Source organism: Pongo abelii, chromosome 5 (genome assembly GCF_028885655.2).
Source record: "Pongo abelii isolate AG06213 chromosome 5, NHGRI_mPonAbe1-v2.0_pri, whole genome shotgun sequence".
Lineage (NCBI taxonomy): Eukaryota > Metazoa > Chordata > Mammalia > Primates > Hominidae > Pongo > Pongo abelii.
Genome location: NC_071990.2, coordinates 122,777,082 through 122,803,675, shown reverse-complemented (window position 1 = coordinate 122,803,675; position 26,594 = coordinate 122,777,082). Strand labels below are relative to the sequence as shown.

General features: G+C 40.1%; 1 protein-coding gene and 1 non-coding gene across 2 annotated transcripts; one reads left to right on the top strand and one right to left on the bottom strand.

Moving 5' to 3' along the window:
- The first annotated feature begins 7,530 nt into the window (after nucleotides 1-7,530).
- LOC112133942 (U4 spliceosomal RNA) lies at nucleotides 7,531-7,671 on the top strand. The gene has a single exon (XR_002915542.1). It is a non-coding gene; the product is annotated as a U4 spliceosomal RNA (small nuclear RNA).
- Nucleotides 7,672-11,914: 4,243 nt separating this feature from the next.
- Nucleotides 11,915-26,109, bottom strand: GJA1 (gap junction protein alpha 1). The gene is made up of 2 exons (XM_002817305.6): nucleotides 25,747-26,109; nucleotides 11,915-14,808 (listed from the first exon to the last, which is right to left on the bottom strand). Exon 2 carries the CDS (start codon nucleotides 14,790-14,792, stop codon nucleotides 13,644-13,646), a length of 1,149 nt encoding a protein of 382 aa, XP_002817351.3. The 5' UTR covers nucleotides 14,793-14,808; nucleotides 25,747-26,109; the 3' UTR covers nucleotides 11,915-13,643.
- Nucleotides 26,110-26,594: the final 485 nt, after the last annotated feature.

Sequence of the window (26,594 nt, the reverse complement as noted above, 5' to 3'; positions counted from 1 at the left end):
TAGCTAGGCAGAAAGTGAATAGGAATTGCAGAGGGCAGATGAATTAGAGGTCTCTGACTGAGCTCTTAATTTTCCCTTAACAAAATTCTTAGAAATCATGAAAGACAAAATTTCATATTATTCTGAACACATAACTGCCATCATATTCATGACTTTTTCTATCATGAGCCAAACATAATAACAATATATTAAATAGCCACATGCTGTTTATGGAGTGCAGTGACATATCTGAGATATGTGCAAGTATTGTCAGTACTATTTATAATAATGTCAAATGGAGGAAAAACGTGAAAAGCCCAATAATAAATAAATAAGTTTACTACAGAATAATCACCCTGTGGCATATTATGCAGCCATTAAAAATGAGGTAGGTCCGTATATTTTTTGTTTTTTAAAATTTTTTTATTAATTTATTTTTTAAATTTATAGAAACAGTATCTCACTGTGTTGCCCAGGCTGGCCTCGAACTCCTGAGCTCAAGCAATCCTCTCACCTCAGCTTCCCAAAGTGCTGGGATTACAAATGGAATCCCATTTGTAAGGTCCATATATGTATATATATATATTTTTGTTTGTTTGTTTGAGACAAAGTTTTTGCTTTTGTTGCCCAGGTTGGGGTGCAATGGTGTGATCTCGGCTCACTGCAACCTCCGCCTCCCAGGTTCAAGCAATTCTCCTGCCTCAGCCTCCCAAGTAGCTGGGATTACAGGCATGCACCACCATGCCCAGCTAATTTTGTATTTTTAGTAGAGACAGGGTTTCACCATGTTGGCCAGGCTGGTCTCGAACTCTGACCCTAGGTGATCCGCCCGCCTCGGCCTCCCAAAGTGCTGGGATTATAGGCGGAGCCACCGCACCCGGTCAGTAAAGTCCATATATTTTAACATGAAAGATTATTATAAATATAAATAAAATGACTTACAAGCTATAGGTATATCTATGTATAATCTGGCTACCTTTAGGGAGAGAATTGAAAGGGGCCTTTGCTTTTTATATACCTCTACTTTTGTTTGCATTTTTGTGATAAGAGGATTTGCTTTTACAACTAAGGGAGGAAAAGAAAAAGAAAAGAAAGGAAGAGTGGGAGGGAGGGCAAGAAGGGAAGGAAGAATAAAAAAGAAGGGAGGGCCAGGCATTGTGGCCCACGCCTGTAATTCCAGCACTTTGGGAGGCTAAGGCAGGCGGATCACGAGGTCGGGCGATCAAGACCATCCTGGCCAACAAGGTGAAACTAAAAATACTAAAAATTAGCTGGGTGTTGTGGTGTGTGCCCAGCTACTCGGGAGGCTGAGGCAGGAGAATTGGTTGAACCCGGGAGGTGGAGATTGCAGGGAGTCGAGAGCACCACTGCACTCCAGCCTGGCAACAGCAAGCCTCTGTCTCAAAGTAAAAAAAAAGAAAAGGAAGGGAGGAAGAAAAAAAGGAAAGAGAATTTGCAGCCACTGTCACCATTTAAATGTAGGGTAATTCCTTAGAGCTCACCTTGACTATCCAAACAGGATGTTACACCCCGGCACTATCTTAGTAAAATCACTGCAGGCCAGGGTATGGGTCCAAATTTTGCAGGTGAAATGTCAGTTTGCCAAGAAAAGGCCTATTTCTGGAAGGCATGTCTTATGTTGTCTCCAAATATGAGTAAGATATGAAAACTAGGAAACCACTGCATACATTTACAATTAGAAATAGATGTCAGTACTGAACCAGAGCCTCACATTCTTTAATTGTCCTAGTCCCTACTACAATAAGGTCATTATTAGCTGAGAGTGGAGTAGTTAAGAGTATGCAGACCTTGACTGGACCACTTTGGGTAAGTTACTTACCCTCAGTTTACTTATCAAGTGAAGATACCAGTATTTATGTCTCAGGGTGGTTGTGTAGAAAAGCAAATACTAACATACTAATGAGGTAGTTTGGGAAGCACAGAAAAAGAGAAAAGAATTTTGATGATGTGAATGACTAATTTCAACCTATTTATCTATTTCCTTAACAGAGATATATCTGACAAAAAAACAAAGAGTTGTACCTGCTTCAACTGCATTTATTAATTAGCAGGCGACAATTGGTAGGTATTGTTGTTAATACTACACTGCACAAACTGTTAGACTCTGGAGACACAACAGAGAGTAAGACAGAAATGGCTTCCGTTTTCATTGTGAGTACGATATACTAGGTAAATAAAATACACTGAACAATTCAGTACACATAAGGATAAGAAGAGAGCAAGATGCCATGGGAGCGTAAAATGGGCAGCCCAGGGAATCAGAGAAAGGATCTAGGAGGAAGCAAGATTTAGCTGGGAATTGAAGAACAGGAGTTACCTAGGTGAATGGGGAGGAATGTGATTTCGGCAGAGGGCAAAGACCACAGGTAGGAAGAAACTCAGAGCTTTGGAGGTACTGGAAAACCTCTACAACAGCTACAGCTCAGAAAACTGTGAATGATGATGGATGAGACTGCAAAAGGGCCAGGATCCAGAGAATGTAATATCTTTGAGGCCTACTGAAGGATTGCAGTCATTATTTCAATAAAGACAAAGGGGCCGGGTGCGGTGGCTCACGCCTGTAATCCCAGCATTTTGGGAGGCCGAGATGGGTGGATCACGAGGTCAGGAGATTGAGACCATCCTGGCTAACATGGTGAAACCCCGTCTCTACTAAAAATACAAAAAAATGGCTGGGCATGGTGGCGGGTGGCTGTAGTCCCAGCTACTCAGGAGGCTGAGGCAGGAGAATGGCATGAACCCTGGAGGCAGAGCTTGCAGCGAGCCGAGATCACGCCACTGTACTCCAGAGTGAGACTCCATCTCAAAAAAAAAAAAATATATATATATATATATATAAAAAATAAAATAAAGACAAAGGAAGCCATTATAAATTTCTAATGAAAATTAATTTTATTTCTCTTCTCTATTCTTTTCCTTGATCTGTTAATAATATTTCTTCTAGCCAGATGCAGTGGCACACACCTGTAGACTCAGCTACTCAGGAGGCTAAGGCAGGAGGATAGCTTGAGCCCCAAGAGTTCAAGGCTGTAATGCACTATGATTACATCCGTGAATAGCCACTGCTACACTCCAGCATAGCAAGACCCTGTCTCTAATAACAGTAATAATAATACTTCCAGCTACTTTATGGTGGGGACACATTCTAACCTTTTTTGTAGGTTGATTTTTTACTCATCAAATTCTCAGAATTCTGAAGGTGACTTACTATACACGCCTGTCTGTTGTAGGAACTAAATTTATTTAAAATTCTTGGCTGGGCATGGTAGCCGACGCCTGCAATCCCAGAACTTTGGGAGGCCTAGGCAAGAGAATCTCTTGAGGCCAGGAGTTTGAGACCAACCTGGGAAACATAGCGAGATTCTGTGTCTAAAAAAACAAACAAACAAACAAACAAAAATTAGCCAGATGTGTGCACCTGTAGTCTTAGCTACTCAAGAGGCAGGAGGATGGCTTAAGCCCAGGAGTTTGAACTGTGATTGTGTCTCAAGCCACTGCATGCCAGCCTAGGTGACAGAATGAGACTCCGTCTCTGAAAAAAAAAGTGAAGCTCTTCTGAGCTTGTTTAGTTTTTATATTTACACTGTTATTTTCTAGTCCTCACATACTACATTTAACATAGTGTAAGACACTAAGACTTGTTTTCCAGTGGCCTTGTGATTACACAAATTGACATATACTTGTTTTACTTATTAAAACTCTGTAGAAGTAGAAAACACCGACGTAATGTTTTGACTTTCAGAATTTGACTGTGTACTGGATTTTTTTTCTTCCTGGAAGCACTACTTTTCCCTTTGTTCATTTCCCTTGAAATAAATTGTAACCATTAGCTAATGCCTCTCATTTATCAAGGACTTACCACATGTCCTATGCGCTTTACACATACCTCATTAAATCATCACAACTTTGCAGGAATGAATTTTTATTTTTGTTTATAGTTTGGAGACTGAGCATCAAAGGTTATGCATCTTGTTCAAGATCATATAGTTAATAAATGAGAAACATTTCCTCGAGTAATCAGTTTCTGCTTACCTGTGCTTCTACCAGCCTCAAAAATTCCTAGAACCATAAATTTCAAATTAAAACTATATATATCACTGGATAGACTTTCATTAAATTCATGTTTGACATTGTGGTCATTGAAAAACACAAAAGGAAAAGTATTCTATTCCTTAAGCCTCTAGCCCACAAGCAACTAAAAATATACAAAATTTGATCATTGATGAAAAATACATATTACTTGCTATACATAGAAATGAATGGTAAAAATAAAAGTAAGAGCACTATGTCCAAACCCTCAATACAGCTTTGCCCTGACATATGGTTGTGTTTATGGTTTTTGGGGGGATACGAAAATAAACAAGAAAGGACACAAGACTTGTTTAAAGTACCATCTTTTAAAATGTTTAGTGTATCAGGATGAACATAAAGCCAAACCTTATTGAACATGGCAAGAATTTTTTCAGATACACATTCCTTGCAAATTTCTCACCTAATCCTATTTACATCATTTTTGCTTGAAATATCTTTTCACTATAGAGCATATTTTTATTGATTATCCAAGTTTTGTGAGGCAACAGAGTTTATGTCCTACAAATGTTGGAAATTCCCCAGAAATCCTGAGATTTTTGGAAAATCTTAAGACATATATGTTTCTAATTCTTGAAAATATTCGTAGCGTTAATGTACTGTGGCTTTTAAAAATAGATCCTGTCTTTTACAGATCATCTTGTATTTAGTCACAAATTGGGAGGGTTGTTGTTATATATATATATCTATATTTTTTTTTTTTTTTTTTTTTGAGACGGAGTATCGCTCTGTCGCCCAGGCTGGAGTGCAGAGGTACAAGATCTCAGCTCACAACAAGCTCACCTCCTGGGTTCACACCATTCTCCTGCCTCAGCCTCCCGAGTAGCTGGGACTACAGGCACCCGCCACCACGCCCGGTGAATTTTTCTATTTTTAGTAGAGACGGGATTTCACCGTGTTAGCCAGGATGGTCTCAATCTCCTGACCTTGTGATCTGCCTGCCTTGGCCTCCCAAAGTGCTGGGATTACAGGCGTGAGCTACCGCGCCTGGCCAAAATATATTTTAAATGAAAAACAAAATGCAGACTAAAACCTGAAGTGATCATCAGGTGATCTTTGTCACCACAAACTATGTGCTTAGCACTGTGTTAGGCTGATTCATAATAAATTGAAGGAGTGATTTTTTTCTTTTAATAATTCATTTCCAAAGCAAACATGCAGTTGGCAAACAAAGAAAAAACTGTAAATTTCTCTGATTTGTTGATTTTTCTTTTTTATTAGAACTGCTTTTTCCTTCTTACAAGTTGACAATACTTTTATGTAAAGATTCCTACAGTAAAATTTTTCTTTAATTAGGTATAACTTGTAATACATTCTTTAGCTCCTTTTGTCTCACTCATAATAGCTAATTATCATGTAGAATCATCAGTTTAAAGGCAGAGCTTTTTATATTGCTGACTAAAAATCACTGGTCAGATGCCAACTGGCACCCTCATGCCCACATTTGCCATGTTTGGAGTTTTAGATAACCATCACCTACAGTTCTTATACCCTTTAATTATAAAATACTGCAAGTCCTTCAGACAAGTGAGGACCAGAATAAAGATGAAAATCAAACACAAATTTTAATGGTTTTCAATGACACTTTTTTTTTTTTTTTGAGACAGAGTCTCACTCTGTCACCTAGGTCGGAGTGCGGTGGCACAAGCTCGACTCACTGCAATCTCTGCTTCCCAGGTTCAAGTGATTCTCCTGCCTCAGCCTCCCGAGTAGGTGGGACTACAGGCCTGTGCCACCACGCCCAGCTAATTTTGTGTGTGTGTGTGTGTGTGTGTGTGTTTTTAGTAGAGACGGGGTTTCACCGTGTTAGCCAGGATGGTCTCCATCTCCTGACCTCGTGACCCACCCGCCTCGGCCTCCGGAAGTGCTGGGATCACAGGCATGAGCCACGGTGCTCGGCCAATGACACTCTTTAATTACAAAGGTTAAACGTCTGCTACATTATTCGAAAGTTACTATTGAAGTATTTAACTTGGCACTTGTTTGTTAAAAGGAGAGCAAGGTATAAGATGTCAAGGTATAAATGACAAAGAAAAGTGTTTGATACCACACATGAGCAAACACAATCTGACAAGCTGTTCTAAATGTCAGAGCAAGGGTGGAAGGAATTTGATAGAAGCTTTATACCATTTAATCTGTTTTGACTTCAACTGTAGATTAAGGGTGAAAAAAAAACGACAGTCGAAACTTTAGTTTTGAACAAAACGTGAGAGGAAAGTATATTTTTTAAGACGTCATGAATCAAAAAATTCTAGTGAGAGGCTAGACTGAAGAGACTAAGGGTATGGGCCAGGCGCGGTGGCTCAAGCCTGTAATCCCAGCACTTTGGGAGGCCGAGGATGGCGGATCACGGGGTCAGGAGATCGAGACCATTCTGGCTAACATGGTGAAACCCCGTCTCTACTAAAAATACAAAAAATTAGCCGGGTGTGGTGGCGGGCGCCTGTAGTCCCAGCTACTCGGGAGGCTGAGGCAGGAGAATGGCGTGAACTCGGGAGGCGGAGCTTGTTGTGAGCCGAGATCTTGGGCCTCTGCACTCTAGCCTGGGTGACAAAGAGAGACTCCGTCTCAAAAAAAAAAAAAAAAAAAGAAACTAAGGGTATGAAAATGGAGAAGAAATATACAATTAAAAGCTCTAAACTGAAATAAATAACCTCAATCATTGTATAATTTCTTATATCTGCAGTCATTTTTAAAATTATGAATTATAAAATTATAAATTATAAGGTATTTCAAATATACAGAACATAATGTAACAGGCAAACATCTGTTGTAGTTTTAACTTACATTTAACTATAGAGGACAGGATGCTGGATGTAGTTACATTTAATTTCCAGATTGCTTCAGTCTCACTGAAATTTGAAACTCATGAATGCAAGGTGGTTCCCCTCAAAGATTTTTAAATTACATGCCCCCCAAAAGGGAGTCATTGACAAGCTTTTGAAAAATATAGAAAATTGTCCCAGAAGAACCACTGTCTTTAATCAGGTGTCTGGTGGTGTCTATCTTTGAATAGGTCCTATAGTGAGTAGCTTGGATGATTAGCATTTAATATGCTAGAAAATCATTAAGTCTATTTAATTCTAGTTGCTCTAAATTGAGGGAAGCTTGAAATTGAGCCACAACTACATCAAAGTCTTCCAAGGCAATGGCCAATTTATATTCTGAGACTCTGGTGAGAGTTAAAGTTTAAGTTCTGTGTTAACAAATCTCAGTATTTTATGCTTACCCACTAGAGTTCTTTGAGTTAGCCTCAGTTGCAGCCATTTTCTGACAATTTGACCTGAAGGTTAAATTCTTGTAGGGAAGGGTTTCTAAATTAGTTAACTGTGTTTAGGATTAGTAAATATTCCTGAAAATCTGAAATGTATAACTCTGAGTTTTTCAAAGCAGAAAGCAATCTTACACTTCTCTTTATTTGCTTTTAAAATAAAATACCCAAGCTTTGCACAGTGGCACGATCGTAGTCAGTGAGGTTTATCCAGGGTGCGATTACTGCTAATTGAAAATTTTTCCCAATACTCCACCATGATGATCAGAAATATAGTTGGCATTGACAATTTTTGACAGTCTCTGCAGAGGCTGAACAAAAAAATAAATAAAAAATAAAAATAAAATTGGCCTGATAGGGTCACTCACACCTGTAATCCCAGCACATTGGAATGTCAAGGTGGGAGATCGCTGGAGGCCAGAGTTGGAGACCAGCCTGGGCAACCAAGGAAGACTCAGCCTCTACAAAAAAGAAAATTAAAAATTACCACTGGAGTGCATTGGTGCCACCTACTCAGTAATCCCACCTACTCAGGAGGCTGATGCGGGACGATCCCTTGAGTCCAGGAGTTCGAGGCTACAGTGAGCTGTGATTGCACCTCAGCTGTGATTGCACTCCAGCCTGAGTGACAGTGTGAGACTCAGTCTCTAAATAAAAAATAAAATAAAATAACACTTAGGGTTTCTGCTAATGTAGCCACTAGAAACTATTTTACTGTCTTTACTAATTCTGATGAACGGTTTTGTAAAGAGTAACTGACTGACAAAAGACTCCAGCATGAAAGCCAGATCAGGCTCCATTTTGTTCCATATGCGTAGGGACAGATGACACATTGCATTCAATAAGACTTGGGCATAGGGTTTACCTTCTAAAGTGGGTGCCTCATGAGACTGTTTTTATATTCAACAGGAAAGTGTGTGGGCATTGAAATTACACTACACGTCATAACCCAAATAAGCATTTAGTCATTGCAAGGAAACATCCAGAGACCAGAAGAAATAATCCGAATTAAAATTTCAACACTTTTGGAGACTGGGAAACTAATGCATAATTTCCTCTCCTTAATGTTAAAAGAAATTAGCTTTCTTCTCTACACAATAGTCTTCTTTTTTCTGGTCTTCTTGAAGCAGTGTTTCTGTGGTGTTTCTTCCACGTCTTTTTCAGTTCTGAAAATTGCCAGCTGCCAATTCTGACATGCCAAGGGCTAAGCTATATTTGCCCAACCAAGAAAAGGTAAAAACAGAATCTTGGAGCCAGTAAAGATTATAAACATTTTTCTACACTGTTGGTGTGCTGTTTATAAAAAGAACTCACTTTAAGACTTTAATAAGTCCCCAAACTTCATTATTTTGCTCTCCCTCCAAGTACAAAGCACAGATGTTTTGGCATGTTGGAATCTGAAGTTTGGAATTTTTAGAAGAGGCCATGTGTGGGGAGGGAACTAGCACCCTAGGCAAATTGAGAGGTTCAGCCATTTTCATAAAATAAGGTAAAAAACCAGCTCTTGGCCTGGAAGTTTCTTTTTTCTTTCTTCTTTTTTTTTTTTTTTTTTTGAGACTGAGTCTCACTCTGTCACCCAGGCTGGAGTGCAGTGGTGCGTTCTCAGCTCACTGCAACATCTGCCTCCAGGGTTTAAGTGATTCTCGTGTCTCGGCCTCCCGAGTAGCTGGGATCACAGGTGTGTGCCACCACGCCAGGCTAATTTTTGTATTTTTAGTAGTGATGGGGTTTTACTATGTTGGCCAGGATGGTCTCGAACTCCGGACCTCAAGTTATCCACCTGCCTCAGCCTCCCAAAGTTGTGGGATTACAGGCATGAGTCAACACACCTGGCTCAAATTTTTTAAACTTAAAATTTTATGCAAAAACTGAGTGTCAAATAAATATTTGCAGAATAAAACTGCATACCTTTCTAATACTTTTTAAACACAGTTCAATTTACTTTTTAGTAGGTAAAACCAGGCAGGCAGCCAATTAAGATAAGATGAAAAAAGGAAATTTTTTTTAAAACTGGAAGAATTTGTTGGGCGCGGTGACTCACACCTATAATCCTAGCATTTTGGGAGGCCGAGGCGGGCAGGTCACCTGCGGTGGGGAGTTCCACCAGTCTGACCAACATGGAGAAACTCTGTCTCTACTAAAAATACAAAATTAGCCAGGCGTGGTGGTGGGCACCTGTAATCCCAGCTACTCAGGAAGCTGAGGCAGGAGAATCACTTGAACTCGGGAGGTGGAGGTTGCGGTGAGACAAGATCGCGCCATTGCACTCCAGCCTTAGCAACAAGAGTGAAACTCCGTCTCAAAAAAATAAAAAATAAAACTGGAAGAATTCACGTTATAAGCTTCATGGGAGCGAAAGCTGTGGTCATTCTATGAATCCCCACTGCTTAACAAAGTGCCCGATACCTAGTTGATGTCTAAAATTTTTAACAGTGATTTCTGCTGAGAATTAGGACTTTTCTGGTGTGTATGTTGAGGTATAGAAAGAGGTGAGAGACCTAACTCTCCATTTTAGATTGTAGTTCCTTAAGCTGTGTACATATATGATATGTATAATATAGATATATATGATGTACATAAAATATTTTAAAATGGTAAAGTCTTAAAGTTGGGAAATGTTTAGGATGACCTATATGACTATTTCTGAAAGATGAACTTGCTTTCCCTCCTCCATACACATGCATCAGAAATTTATTTTATACTTCTGCCCTACCACTTAATTGTCTGATCATTTGTCCATCCACATCTTACCCTGTATAAATACACACATACACTCAAATCATGTCTATTCCCCATATTAAATGCAAACATGCACAGACACATAGTGGGAGGTGAGTGCAGAGCATTTGCCTCTTCCATATAATTCTTAACCACTCAAGTAATAGTACTTGAAAAAGTATTCACACTACCAATTATATCAAATTGACCGGGAAACTGGCTTTTAGATAATCCTCTGACTTTAAACAAATGACACAGCCTTTTCTCATCCAAAAACAAATAAATAATAAAAGAGCAACTGAACTGAACTTTTTTTTTTTTTTTTTTTTTTTGAGACGGAGTCTCGCTCTGTCGCCCAGGCTGGAGTGCAGTGGCGCGATCTCGGCTCACTGCAAGCTCCGCCTCCTGGTTTCACACCATTCTCCTGCCTCAGCCTCCTGAGTAGCTGGGACAATAGGCATGCGCCTCCACGCCTGGCTAATTTTTTTTGTATTTTTAGTAGAAACAGGGTTTCACGGTGTTAGCCAGGATGGTCTCGTCTCCTGACCCCGTGATCCACCCACCTCAGCCTCCCAAAGTGCTGGGATTACAGGCCTGAGCCACTGCGCCCGGCGTAGATTACTTCTAAATTACTGATATTTTCTGCTCCAGTAACTCACCAGTTTGCTTTGTGGTGGATAATAGATGTTAATGTAAATAATTTTAGTAAGTTATAATAGAAAACGTCCTTGAAGTGTGACTTAAAGTGTCAATATTTTTATATTTAAAACTACAACAATATTATCAATTGCCCAGAATTGTTCTACTCCCTTTGAATGGTTGTTTTTCTTGGGTATCTTGAATTTTTTAAATCTTGTTTTCTGTATTTTTACAATATTGTGTACTGAAATTAAGATGAATTTTATTCTGCTGCTTCATGTAACTATACTCAAACTGACGCCATTATTATTCTTGTTTCTCCAGGAGGCTTTCCAGCTTTAAAATTTCATCATCATTAAGATTTTGTGCTTACTCGTGTCATGTCCGATCTACTAAATTACTCAATATTTCCTTTTTTTTTTCTTTAGATGGAGTTTCACTCTTGTTGCCCATGCTGGAGTGCAATGGGGTGATCTCAGCTCACTGCAACCTCCGCCTCCCGAGCAGCTGGGATTACAGGCATATGCCACTATGCCCAGCTAATTTTGTATTTTTAGTAGAGACAAGGTTTCTCCATTTGGTCAGGCTGGTATGGAACTCGCAACATCAGGTGATCCACCCACCTTGGCCTCCCAAAGTGCTGGGATTACAGGCTCAATATTTCCTTATTTTAAACTCTATCACACATCCCATTAAAGATATATTTCAAATTCAACACTTTATTTTCCTTTTGGTTCAATAAATATCCAAAAATGTTTACAATTAATGTTGCACTGAACGGAGCTAATGATAAATATTGTCCGTGAAAACATGACTGTTATTTGCTCAAGTTCTGATAACCAATAGAAATGTGTTTAAATAATCTCAAATAGATGCCATAGGCCAGGCACGGTGGCTCACCCCTGTAATCCCAACACTTTGGGAGGCTGAGGTGGGCGGATCACAAGGTCAGGAGTTCCAGACCAGCCAGGCCAACATGGTGAAACCCCATCTCTACTAGAAATATAAAAATTAGCCAGGTGCAGTGGCGGTGCCTGTAATCCCAGCTATTCGGGAGGGTGAGGCAGGAGAATTGCTTGAACCCGGGAGGCAAGGGTTGCAGTGAGATGAGATCGCGCCACTACACTCCAGCCTGGGTGACAGAGCAAGACTCCATCTTGGCAGGGGAAACAAATCACACGGAATATAAACGCTATGTTTATACTAAATTAAAACTTTATTGAATAAAGAACACTCTCCAGAACACATGATCTGATGGACTAGGTCTACATTACATGCAATGAAGCTGAACATGACCGTAGTTTAACATGGAATGTCAAACAAATTAGTAATTTTCATTGTACAAAACTGTTTATGTAGCTGACATGCAAGAAGAAAAGTGTCATACTCAGCATTTTCACCAATCTTCCGTGATGAGTTTTAAAAAAGGCATTTGGAGAAACTGGTAAATGTCTTCAGCATATAGTTCAAATAAATTAGTTATATGTGTACTACTGAATCCTCTTTCAACCTCTCTTGCATTCCAAATAAAATCTTAGTGCAAACATCAAAGTTGCTGGTCACTCCAAAAGACTGTTAAACTCATAATAGAATACAAGTTCTGAATTACTGTGTATTAAGTAGGCAAACCCAAGAATACCAGTTACTGCAAAATTCATTTAGGCACATTTAATAGTCCACTCTAAGCATTTTTTCTAAGTCTCTCACATTAATGACTAAAGCCTGTTTACAGTACTAAAATTCTATCATTCAAGCATCAATGATTACATTTCAGAAAAAGGAAATTCATTTCAGTAATAGCATTACTGCTATATCCTAAAAAAAGGAGAGAAAATAAAGAATCATAATTAACAAAACCGGTATCCATAATAGGATACACGGGGAAAAACATTTTAGGAGAAAAAAAGTGTGCTTTACTTGCCACAGCAGGAATTATATAATGTAAACACCATATTGGCCCACACCACAAAAATCCATGAGAAAGGTTCAAATTTGAACACCGTATGTGCATTATTTTCAAATCTGTGTTTGTGAGTTTATACTGTATCTGCTTGTACCAATACATGACAAACAAAACAAACTCTTCCACACACATACAAGTGATTGTTAAATATTAAGCATGGCTTGATTCCCTGACTTTAGCTCAAAAAAAAAAAAAAAAATGTTAAGTGACATCCCAACTGTCTTAAAAATGTTTACAGAAACCATTAAATGAATGTGAGTAGTAGCTGAGGAATGATGAAAAAGTGATGGTAATGATATTGTGCAAGTGGATGGAAAAAGAATATACGTATTTGCAAATGCATGGAAAATCTTATTCTGTGGGCCTTGTCTGAATTTTAAACTGATACCAAGAATAAAAAAATATAGTAGCACAAGTCCATTGACACCTGGAGGGTCAGGCCTAGAAAGCTTACCTTCAAAGTGCAAATTTTAACAATGGAATGTTTTAGCAGGGACTTAAGGACAATCCTCTGTCTTTTTCTTGTTGAAAAGACCTAAGATGTTCAGGAAGTATTTATTCCTGGCCAGAATTATTTCAGTTTCTTGGTAAAACAAAAATATTTAGCCACAATTACCACCCACTCATTCACATACACAGAACCATTCTTAGGGGTGTTTGCGGGGAGAAAAAGCCCTTATCTATGTTATCACCTAATGGAACTCTTATGTATAATCTAAGTTCTTTGAATCCACTACTTTAAATACCAACATGCACCTCTCTTATCCCCTCCCTCTCCACCCATCTACCCCATACACCCCCAGTGAACCTAGGTATTCTAATGTCTTTGTGTTTTCTAAGCCTCATGAATAAGGCTGTTGAGTACCACCTCCACCGGATCAAAATTAACACCTGGTGCACTTTCTACAGCACCTTTTTTCTTCTCCACAATTGAGTGGAATCTTGATGCTTTCAAGCCTGTATCTAGATCTCCAGGTCATCAGGCCGAGGTCTGCTGCTGGCACGACTGCTGGCTCTGCTTGAAGGTCGCTGGTCCACAATGGCTAGTGGCTGTAATTCATGTCCAGCAGCTAGTTTTTTAGAATTCTGGTTATCATCGGGGAAATCAAAAGGCTGTGCATGGGAGTTAGAGATGGTGCTTCCCGCCTGCCCCATTCGATTTTGTTCTGCACTGTAATTAGCCCAGTTTTGCTCACTTGCTTGCTTGTTGTAATTGCGGCAAGAAGAATTGTTTCTGTCGCCAGTAACCAGCTTGTACCCAGGAGGAGACATAGGCGAGAGGGGAGCGGTTGGTGAGGAGCAGCCATTGAAATAAGCATATTTTTGAGACCCACAGTCTTTGGCGGGGCTCAGCGCGCCACTGGTCGCATGGTAAGGGTCACTCTTTCCCTTAACCCGATCCTTAACGCCCTTGAAGAAAACATAGAAGAGTTCAATGATATTCAAGGCCAGGGACACCAAGGACACCACCAGCATGAAGATGATGAAGATGGTTTTCTCCGTGGGGCGAGAGAGGAAACAGTCTACCTGATGTGGGCAGGGATCTCTTTTGCAAGTGTAAACAGCACTCAAGCTGAATCCATAGATGTACCACTGGATCAGCAAGAAGGCCACCTCAAAGATAGACTTGAAGAGGATACTGATGATGTAGGTTCGCAGCAACCCCCCTCGCATTTTCACCTTACCATGCTCTTCAATACCATACTTGAACTTCTTTATCTCAATCTGCTTCAAGTGCATGTCCACATTGGCACCATCAGTTTGGGCAACCTTGAGTTCCTCCTCTTTCTTGTTCAGTTTCTCTTCCTTTCGCATCACATAGAACACATGAGCCAGGTACAAGAGTGTGGGTACAGACACAAATATGATCTGCAGGACCCAGAAGCGCACATGAGAGATTGGGAAAGACTTGTCATAGCAGACGTTTTCACAACCAGGTTGCTGAGTGTTACAACGAAAGGCAGACTGCTCATCTCCCCAGGCTGACTCAACCGCTGTCCCCAGCAGCAGGATTCGGAAAATGAAAAGTACTGACAGCCACACCTTCCCTCCAGCAGTTGAGTAGGCTTGAACCTTGTCAAGGAGTTTGCCTAAGGCGCTCCAGTCACCCATGTTGCCTGGGCACTACCTGAAAGAAACAAAGAGACAATTCAAGGATCACAGATTGCAAATTACTAGTTTAACATTTAGTACCTTTCAGCTGATAGTCAAAATACTACCAACGGTTTCATATATTTCTAACATTCTTTCACAAAAAACCAAGTGCAAACTCTTCCTGTCCCATTTTTGCCAAAGAAAAGATCTAACAAGTGTTTTGTTTTATTTGTTGAGATAAAGTAAGTCTTAGAAGCAACAGATGATGAGTTGCAATCTTTAACCTGGGAAGGTGTATTGCTTGCTCAATCACTGCCTTGCCGTGTGACTTGAGAAGCCACCTGTGCTAAGCCTCTGCTCCTTTTATTTGTCTGATAAATGAGGACAGTTTTTGCCTGGTAGGTCTGTGTTTGCTAAGCAAAATCCTGATGTGTGTTATTCAAAGCATAGGTATCAAGAATCCAGGTAAGAATACCTATGAACACACATCCATAACCTTCTTTCCAAAACTTTAATGCTGTTATATATCATTTTATTACTAATTTCACTCTGAAAGATTTTTTTTTTTTTAAGATGCAGTTTTGCTCTCGTTGCCCAGGCTGGAGTGCAATGGCACGATCTCAGCTCACCACAACTTCCGCCTCTCAGGTTCCAGCGATTCTCCTGCCTCAGCCTCCTGAGTAGCTGGGATTACAGGCATGTGCCATCATGCCTGGCTGATTTTGTATTTTTAGTAGAGATGCGGTTTCTCCATGTTGGTCAGGCTGGTCTCGAACTCCTGACCTCAGGTGATCCACCTACCTCAGCCTCCCAAAGTGCTGGGATTACAGGTGTGAACCACCACGCCCGGCCTCTGGAAGATTTTTCAATGGTATATCAAGTGTAATTTGTGCATACCCTATATTATTGTCATTTACACTTTTCTGTTTCTTTTTTTAGAGACTGGATTTCACTATGTTGCCCAGGCTCCTGGGCTCAAGCAATCCTCCTGCCTTAGCCTCCCAAGCAATGGTGACTATTTTTTTCTTAAGCAGTGACTTATGTAGCTCAGAAGTCAGCCTTCTGTCTAGAGAAAAAGTAGGCTGTATGGAAATATACTCTTTTGCTACAATGTGTCATTATATGTAGTAACCTACTTTCAAAAACAAAGACTAAATACACATCACACTTCAAGTAAAAAGTTCATTTTGTCTCAATACTACTTACAGCCTTATTAAAAAACAAACAAACAAAACCTACTTCAGGGTGTTTTCTCCAGCCAGAAAAGATTGGTTCTCATCTTTTCATTGTTATATACTTTAAAGTTCCCTTACTGGGCTTTGGACCCTCAGGCTATATGTCTCATTTAACTTCTTATCAATATCTAGCTATCTAAAGTCTATGCCTTCTCCATTACTGAGGATAAGAAAAAGATCTGGCCGGGCATGGTGGCTCACGCCTATAATCCACTCACGCCTATAAGCACTTTGGGAGGCGGGTGGATCATGAGGTCAGGAGATTCAGACCATCCTGGCTAACATGGTGAAACCCCGTCTCTACAAAAAATAAAAGAAATTAGCCAGGCGTGGTGGTGGGAGCCTGTAGTCCCAGCTACAGGCTGGGCAAGAGAATCGCTTGAACCCGGGAGGCGGAGCTTGCAGAGATCACGCCACTGCACTCCAGCCTGGGTGACAAAGAGAGACTCGGTCTCAATAAAAAGATGTAAGTCGGTAGAAACCAACAAGAATCCCCAAAGTTGTCTAGTTCAATTTATGCTTCTAATTGCCGATTATCCATTTAGCTGATAAAAATTGAGGTTCTCAGAGGTTCTCAGGGTATAGGAAATATTTAGCTATAGACAGAGCCAGAAGAAGACTCACAATCCCCACGCAAGTCTTTTCAATGCCTCACACTGGTTTTAAAAGTACAGTAAGGCTGCGCTAAAGCTAGAAATGTTTCCATGCTTTGATATATACAACCTTAGCCAGGGCTGAAAGCTGGGAAGAAGTGAGTAACATGATGTGGCAGGCATAGGGAATATAGGCTAATTTTCAGCAGATAGTAGTAATTGGAGGGTTTAGAAAAGGACAAATTAGTCAAAGATTGTTTAATAATTAAAAACAAGCAAAGCTAAGACTTTGCAGGAGCTTAGTAATGAATTCTAAATAGAGTATCTAAAGGTAGGATTATTTAGGCTTCTTAGAAATATGTTCACTATCTGAATATAAAGGAGTTTCTCATCTGGTGTTGAACTATTGAGCTGTATCTCCTTGTAGGAAGTAAATGAAATCTAGGGGAATCTTCTTCCCCAGCAAGCAACATTACATTTCTGTCTAATGACTGCATCTCCCGGCCATAGAGAACAAGAAAAAATGAAACGGGCACCTGACCTGGGATTTCCTGGACCGAACAAAGAAGAGATGGCTGAGCCATAAAGCTAAACTATGCACCAGCTAGATGGTACCATGGTATCATGGGTACCTCTGATGACAGCCCAGGGACTGGTACCAAAGAATGCTGAGTAAGAGTGGGAGATGGGTGTGAAGGCCACAGAAATAACGCTCCCCCAGTGGTCATAAAAAAGGGAGCTTCCTTTTTACTTAGGAAGGGTCATTTTAGATTCTGAAGTGACAAGTTAGAAAGTGAAATCGATGTATGAAAACAGCATCAATTTAAAACAGCAGTCAAATAAGAACAAAGGCTTGAAAGGCTGACAAAGACAGTTGAATAGCCAAGGAAAGGCTTGAAGTGAGGGAGTAATTTAGCCATGATGGAGAGTTTGATGGTAAGAGAATGTGAAAGAAAAAAAAATCCTACAATTTAGCAGAAAATACTAGACTGGAAATGAAGAAGTACAGTCCATGAGGGTCAGACAAACAGAATTTTTGGAGCTATATCAATAGACAGTTTCTATGTGATGATGTGTAAAATTGGCCCTAATTCTGTTTATAAAAAATTACAATATTTTGCCAGTGTCATCTGCTTTTGCTCAGATATTTCAATTGCTAGGGGAAAAATAACAAAAACAATCAAGTATAAAAAGATAAACTGTTTGCATACATCTCATCACATTCATGCAACGATAGAGCTGAAGACAAACCTATCATATCTAGAAATATGACCAGGCACAACAGAAGTTATTTTAGCTAGGATTTCATCATTACTCAAAGTAAAATATGATTGTGTAGATGCTTATAGTAATTCATCACTAAGTTTATTTACATTCTATAAAAAAATTCATATGATACATGACTTTCATATAATTTTGAGATTCTACAAAAATACTCCACAGTTCCATAGTATGTGAACTAAGTCATCAGGCAGCTCTTTAGTAGCTCTTAATACTCTAGTAACTTAACTGCAAAGTTGTCTTTTCTTTAAGCACCCATGCAGTTGTCATTTGCATTAATGAGTTATACTCTTTCATCTTAACAAGATATGAATTATCGAATTGGACACCGAGTATCCTGTAACATGTAGCTACCTGTCGATCACCACTATCATAGATACCATCAAATAATGTTTAATGTGACAGCTGCCCAAAAAGAAGTAACAAAAATTGTTCCCTTTTTTTTGGTAGTTGCTCACTTTGCCATGAATCAAATTTTGGCAACTGGTTGTTCCTCCCTGCTGCACCTTCCCAAATTGGTTTAATATCTTCATTTTTCCAAGTCTTGTATGGTAAGTTAATATCCTCTTATAATAAAAGGGCATAATTTTATGTTTACAGAATCCCTGGCATTGATCTACAGACTATAAACTGCACTTTTATTCACCGGGGGAGACAGGTATATTTCTTATTTGATACATGAGAAGACCAACGCAGCTGGACATATCACATATATTGATGCCTTCACCTCTAGGATACTGAGTTGGTGCTTTATATGTAGACCAAGGTCTGTCTAAGAGGAGTTGTGCAAAGTTCTTGTTAAGAGCAGAGTCTTAGCAGCTGGACCACACTTTTTGCCGTCTATGCACCATGTTAGATTACATTTCCATTGCTCTTCATGGCCCCCTAGACTGGATGGATGCCCAAAGCTACAGGCACTAAGTGTGGTCAGCCTGAGGCCCCTCTGGCCCCTTTCCTGAACTGCATCACAGTCACTTGGCAGCATTTGTTAAAAACATACATTCCTGGTCTTCACCAGTCTGAATGAATCTGAATTTCTGGAGGTGGGGCCTAGGAAGTAAGGTTTTTTTGGTTTTTGTTACTATTCTTGACATTTCTGGCCCTTTCTTGTTCAAAATATTTAGGAGTGGGAGAAATGTCAGGAAAGCAGAAGGAACAGTCTAAAAAATCCAAGGGGCTGAGTACAAGGAGCAGCAGCTCTCTGGGCACCCGGCATTGAGGTCAGCCTTGGCTCCACAGCCCCTTGACACTCCTTACATCTCCATCTGCAGCTCCCTGAGAGCAGAAGAACTTAAACGCTTTAATTCAAATGAAATCTCTTACAAATAAAGCTTTGATTTAAAATTACATTTGACTATGCCTTTTGCTAGAGCCTGTGCCGAAGTTGCAGTCAAGTCTTTCCATGCCATTATATACTAATAGTTATTAGAATTAAGTATTTTACTATCAACTTTAAATATTTTTCTCAAGAAGAGACAAAAGTAATGAGCTGAGAATGGAGACTTAAATAAATAAAGGTAAATAGGATTATTGAAAACTAAAGTGAAATTTGATATCCAGCATCTTTTTATGATTGAAAGAAAAGAGAAGGTGAAGGTCTTTAATATCTGAAAGAATAAAATCAGAGTCTAAACCTACGTAAGGAAATGTCTATAGAAGTTCCCGATAAAATCATTTAATGGATTTTTTGGGAGGAAAGGGAAATCATGTGTGTGTCTAATGTTGCTAACACCCAAAAATATTCATGCCCAAAAACTCAAATGCAAACCCTTCTAATGTTTTCTTTCACTTTTATAATAACCTCTGCCCCTCCAGTAAATGTCATTGAGTGAACTCAGTTGTCTATTCCTCCACACTTAAAACAGCCACCCTTAGCTTGATCTCAGCCATCATCAGTTTGCTAGGTTTCATGTCATTAGCCTGGCCACCCTACTCGCCAACCTATACTCCGAGTAATCAGTCAATTTGAGAAAACAAATCAACAATAAGCTTGGTTTGATGAGCTCTGCTCCATCCACGCAGCTCACATCCCCACTTGTTGCAGGTCTCACCTCATCAGCCAAATTTCCTGACCACCAAGTATGGAATAGCAACATCCTTTCCCCAGTCCTGTCATTTCCTATTCCCTTTGCCCTGGTTTTTAAAAAATTATTACTTTAACAGACTTTCTCTGTATTTGATATAGTAAATATTTTCCTGATTATTATGTACCTCCTTCCATGAGAAGGATTTATTATTTGCCTTCCTCAACTGGAATGTGAACAATACGAGGGAGTTTGTTTTGTTCACTGCTGTATCCCCAGTGCTTAAAAGAGTAAGAGATGTGGCTCACACTTGTAATCCCAGCACTTTGGGAGGCCGAGGTGGGAGGATCATCTGAGGTCAAGAGTTTGAGATCAGCCTGGCCACCATAGTGAAATCCCATCTCTATTAAAAATACAAAAAAGTAGATCGGGTGCGGTGGCTCAAGCCTGTAGTCCCAGCACTTTGGGAGGCCGAGGCAGGCGGATCACGAGGTTAGGAGATCAAGACCATCCTGGCTAAGACGGTGAAACCCCGTCTCTACTAAAAATACAAAAAAATACAAAAAAATTAGCCGGGCGTGGTGGCGGGCTCCTGTAGTCCCAGCTACTCGGGAGGCTGAGGCAGGAGAATGGCGTGAACCCAGGAGGCGGAGCTTGCAGTGAGCCGAGATCGCACTACTGCACTCCAGCCTGGGCAACAGAGCGAGACTCCGTCTCAAAGAAAAAAACGACCAAAAAAACAACAAAGAAGTAGCCAGGCGTGGTGGCGGGTGCCTGTAATCCCAGCTACTCTGGAGGCTGAGGCAGGAGAATTGCTTGAACCTGGGAGGCAGAGGCTGCAGTGAGCAGAGATAGCACCACTGCACTTCAGCCTGGGTGACAGAGTGAAACTCCGTCTCAAAAAAAAAAGAAAAGAATTAATTAATTGGGGTATAGCTACATGTTAAATGAATTAAATGGGGCTTCCACAAAAAATAGAAAGATACTGTGCAAAAAAAAAAAACCACCAGTTTTTGTTTTTTTTTTTTTCTGTCTCTTTGGGATTCTCTTAATTGTAGTTATATCTCAAATTTCTAAAATTTCAAATTGATTAAAAAGGAAACTTCACAGTAAAAAAGTATTGTCATCATCTCATTCTCATACTGTTAAATTTTCAAGTGACAATTGCTGAAACAGAGAACTGTTTGTTGAAACAACATGCTTCAAATGATTCCTGAGCAGGCAAAAGAGCTAAATTAAGAAAAAAGGCTCTTTACAACCCCCACTGCTAAATTTGACAGGCTTAAAAAAATAAAAGAAAAAAGAAAAAAGGCTTTTTAACAAAGAGCTTCCTGAATTTGTTAAATGAGGTCCTAATGAGGGTTAGGATTCTTGTAGAACTGCATCAGGTATCATGCTTGTACATTCAGTTCACTAGGTTGTTGCAGGTTAAGATTTAAAACACAAAATAAAACAAAAGAAAAAACACAATTGTGTGGTTGTCCCCTAGTTCTACGTTGTTCTAACTCCGATTGCACCACACAATTTTATTGTAGCCAAGGACACTATTATAAGAAGAAATAGCCTGTTTAAAATCGTGTTTATTTCAAGAATGATAAATATCGGGGAAGGCTAGGGCTCTGAAGGGGAAGAGCAGCAGTTGATATTAACCCTGGTTAATGTAATATCTTTACAGTCTGAGTCTATGCAGGCAGTAAAGTGATTAGAATCAAGTACCATGGAAAAGATTCCCAGTTCATCAGATAATTCCCAACCTTTACTTCCTTATTTATACCTAGATGGCCTAACTGTAGTGTATCAAACTTACTGTATGTAAAAATCTATCTATAAAGAATTGCACATTTGTGTAGGTATTTGATATGGTGAACTGCTTATTTTGGGGGCAGAGGGGAGGACAACAAAAAAACACCAACAAGCCTTCCTTCCCCAGCTCTTACCCCTCCTCATCACTGAACTTACATTGGCATCCACTTAATGAGATGAGATGGGGATTGAGGTGTGAGGAACTCCATCCAAAGAGAGGATGGTGCATCCCATAAAAGACAATCCTCTCCCCTAGTTCAACAGCTACTACTCAATTCTCCCCCAAAACAAGTTTCTCAATATCAATTTAGGGCTACCAGAGAGAAAACCCCAAGTCAGAAGGTGAGGCTAAAAGCCATGTTCTTCAATTGTGATGTAACTTAATATATTTCTATCAGTCCTTGGCTTTTCCTCTGCCCCTACTCTTACTTCCACCTCCAGATTGACTATTTTTAGTGAATAGCCTTGGTATTTTATAATCATATAAAGACACCCTTAGGGCCCTCACAAGTGTATTGATTAAGACAGTCTATTTTTTTCAATGAGAATGTGATGCTCTTAGTAACAGCTCAGTAAAGTTTGGTTCTTACTCTTTAGACGACCTTTAGATATAGCTCATTTGGTTTTAAATTTTTCATCTTTTCTTTAGCAAAACAGCAACTAAGAAGTGATTGACAAACATACATTTTCTTTTTAAAAAATTTTTTTTATAGAGGTGGGGTCTTGCTATGTTGCTCAGGCTGGTTTTAAACTCCTGGCCCCAAGCGATCCTCCCACCTCAGCCTCTCAAAGGGCTAGGATTACAGGCATGAGCTATCATGCCCAGCTGACGATAAACATATATTTTTCTTAAAATATTATTTTAAAAGCATAGGGAAATTGGAATGTGAAATTTATGAAATTGTATAAGCCACTGATGTATTTAAAAAAAAAGAGCTAACCGCAGTTTGAAAATAGGTAAAAGACAATCTGTACATACATAGTTAAAAGGTGATTTTAAATGGAGAATTTAGGCAATTATGCTAAGAATTTAAAAAATATATACATTAATCTCCCATGGAAGAGATGCTCTGGGGATTTTTTAAAACTTGAATTATCCATACGGAATATTACATTAATAATAAACACTAGATAATTACTTTTTGTCTCCAGAGCTGAACTGGTGTGTGCGGATAAGCTCCCACACATCTCTTCAAATAACTGAGAATCCTGAAGATAAGTCAGAACAACAGGAAAGGCGGAGTGGAAGGTATTAATCACTGGTGACTGTCCTATCATTCCCTTCCCTGCGGGTATCATATATAAAGGCTCAAACCAAGCTACACCCCTGGATGTAGAGAAAAGAAAAGAAAGAATGCACCCCGTGTTTTCCCTCCTTCTCTATGCAGGAATTGGAAACATCTAAGTAACAAAGCAATCTTCATTATCTGAAAGCACAGCCTTTTATCTGCCTCCTGAGGAGCATCTTTGGAACCATGTTTCCCAAGGAGGGTGAAAGCTTTGTTGGTATCACAGTCGCCAAGGGTGAGGAACTCAGTGGCTGGGCTGAGAACCCTCAGAAGGCATTAGAAAAATGTGGAACATGTTTAAACAGTGAAGAAAGTAGGAGCAAAGCACTACCACTGCATTTTCCCAGCAGAGGACAGGTAACCAGTCTACCCTGACTTTGGGTAGTACAAAGCACCCCCACACTGGGGGAATAATGTTCTAATAATATAGAATCAACATCGCCAGGACGGAATGGAATGTACTGCCTCTGCTTGGTATAATTTCCAGTCAATTCGGCCTACCCAGAAGTAATTAGTCTTCTCCCAAAAGTGTTTTCTGTCTAACTGGCTTATTTCATTCCTGGCGGGCGCGGGGGGCGGGGGGAGGCGCGCTCGCTTAATGAAATCTCTGCATTACTAGACGCTTTAATTTCCAGTTATCCTTGCACAAAAGTAAACATTAGGCTTCCTCACAGGGACACTTTTCACCGAGTTCAAATGCGCCCGATTTTCGGAGGGCGATATTCACTATCTTTCTTGTCGTTACTAACTGGGTCGGGGAAGCAAAAGAAATTCAACCGACTTCCAAATAAAGCCACGCTTCTTTTTACAACATTGCGTAGCTCTCCCCTTCCCACCCCTACTTTGTACCTGGAGAGAAAGAGAAGCACGCCTTTTGGGAGCAAGGAGAGCTTATCGATGAGCGTTATCAGAAACCCCCAGCAAAGGCTGGCTGGGCCACTAAAGGGGCAGGGTGGGCGCAGCGCTGCTCCGACCGTGAGGCGCGCGTCTCGGAAACTGGCTGACCTGCCCCGGACGCGTCGTCAGCTTCCCGAGGGTCTCTCCTCCCTGCCCTTTCCCCTTGAGCCGCCCCGCCTCATTCTCGGGAAGTTTCAGGAACTTCCAGGGCAGTTGCAAGTGAAATTTAAGCACAATTCCCAAGGTATTCAGGTTTTCTTACCAACGCGGAGACAGTGGGATTCAGCAAGTTTAAGAGGAAAAAAAAAAAAAGGTGGGCTGGTATGAGAGGGATGGGAAATTAGATTGACAACTTTAATTAAATCAACCATTTGTTCTTCTACCATTTGGCACCCAGCCCATCTCTCCTCCTATCCCTCCCACCCCGCACCCCGGGTTCCTTTGCAGTGACGAACTCGGACCTGAGCTCGATTTGACTTGTGAGGATTTGGGGGAAACGTCCCAAAACCGCGCTGGTTCGGGCAGCGAAGGCGCGGGAAGGAGCCCGGCAGACGCTAAGATGGCAGGAGGCGCCCCGCGCCCGTCCGGCCCACGGCCTCCGCAAAGCTTTCATTTTTATTTGCTTTTCAGCATTCACCGGTGCAAATACTTCCACTGCAGGGTCACGTCAAGAATCTAAACTAATTATTTTAGTCTGTAGATTTATACAGAACAGAAAATCTTTACCGCGCACAAAAATGCATGGCTGCATTTCTGATGAACAGAATGGGTGTTACCAATAAAAGTATTTTAAAAATTGAACCCTTTTAAACAACGCATTAGCGTTATCTTTGCCCTAGGAGTTCCAACTCCAAAGAACTGCCCCAGAGTTCTGAATTCTGTTACAGGTTCGAGCAGTGGGAAGGTGCGGGGCGGCGGGTGTTGGCGCGGGGAGCTCCCAAAGCGCTGTTTAAGAAAGTCTTTTTTCCTGCTCTTTCTAGGAGCTCCCGTTTTAGGAGACGGTCTTGGAAAAGCATCCTGGCATACACTCTTTTTTAAACGTCTGATCTCTAATGCTCTGTAACTAATCACCACCCATTCAAGAGATTTCATCTCCTAAACTGACAACGTGGTCGAGTAAAAGCTGTCTCTCCTGAGGGTCTCAAATCTTTCCATAGCGGTTGCTAACACAAAGTAACAATTTACTGTTGATTTTTAAAGCATAATATTAATACTCTTGAATTTTATACCTTTTTGTTTAATGGGGAAAATTCTAGGAAGGAACCACGTGGAAGTCAAGTAACCACGATGTTTTAACAAAGCACTTTGTCACAAAAGAAGTTGGCTTTGCAAAGCTATAGAACATCAATCAAGATTTCCATATGAAAAAAGCACTTTATTCTATGAAGTGTAGAATACTATAGGAAGCACGCTAAGCAAATTTGCACTTTGATTTTTCCGAAGTAGTCAGTCAAATCCCCCAACCCAGGCGCCTAACCGCCCGCCCCCCCACCCAACAAATGATAGCACCTAGACTATTACTGATTACAAAAAAAAAAAAAACAAACAAACAAAATAAAACGATACTCTAAAATGAAAAACCAAACATCCAGTAAACTAATCCTTTATTCTAATCAGAAAGGTTTGAACCTTTTTACCTGTTGCAATGTTAATACTTTTTTAACAGTCAAAATATATATTTGGTACAATAAATTTTAACTTTAAAACTATAGAAACACTTTCAAATCCATCAATCCATTTACGGTATTATAATTCAAAATTACATTTAACACATTTTAAAACTTTAGAAAAGTTTTACTTGTAGAAAAAGAAACTAATAGGTAACGTGTTCTCATTTTTTAAAAACTTACTCTTTTGCTTAAAAGAAGTGAAGTCACGCCAAGTGATTGAACTCCTTGGAGGATGAAGTAAAATGAAAAGGCAAGTTCAGGCACTCAGACCTGTCTATTTAAAGTTTAAAACTCCGCTGCTGTTTGGTACTTTCCTCACGCCTTCCCCCTAATGAAAGAAAAGTGCTGATACCTCGTAAAAGCTTTTTTGTAACTTGGAGCACAGAGCTTTTAAAAGTTTCAAGCCACTGACTCAACTGGGAGGAGGGGCTAGAAGAAAGGGGAGGGCAAAGGGAAAGGCTGGGAGGAGTGGGGGAGGAGGCTGGTGAATGTAGAAGGGCCGGGGGGAGAAGAGGCAAAGAGCAGGAGCGGAATCAGGATAAAGTTGTAGTTTAAACTTGCTGATGAGGAAAAATAAAATAGCATTAGGGACATGAATGCCTCTACTTGGAGTTGCTCCTCACACATAAGAATCATTGATTATAGTGCTTGCTTCACCAGACCAGGGATAATAGGGGTAAAAAGTGTATATTTTTATTATAACATTGTCTAAAATTTTTAAAGTAGCTTACAATAAATAAAAATGGTGGGGAAGCATATAACCAGTTCAAGCTTGTTTCACATTGACCAAGGTGTGTGAAGTTAGAGGTAGGTGTGAGTGACCTGTTTGATGAGCTAATTCCCTTCCTTTAAATGTAAGTAAGGACAATTAACAAAGGGAATGGTGGAGATGGGAGACAGACATTTCAAAAATTGACATATATGAAGAAAAGTCCATACCCAATCCATCTTTCAACCCCTTGACTGCTTTGAATTTTTACTTTCTTTCAGTTTAGCAAAAGGCTGTGTGTGTATATGTATTTTTTACA

Bases quoted from the DNA above. Each gene is read 5' to 3' on its own strand.
- GJA1 (XM_002817305.6), bottom strand. From the start codon at position 14,792: ATGGGTGACTGGAGCGCCTTAGGCAAACTCCTTGACAAGGTTCAAGCC.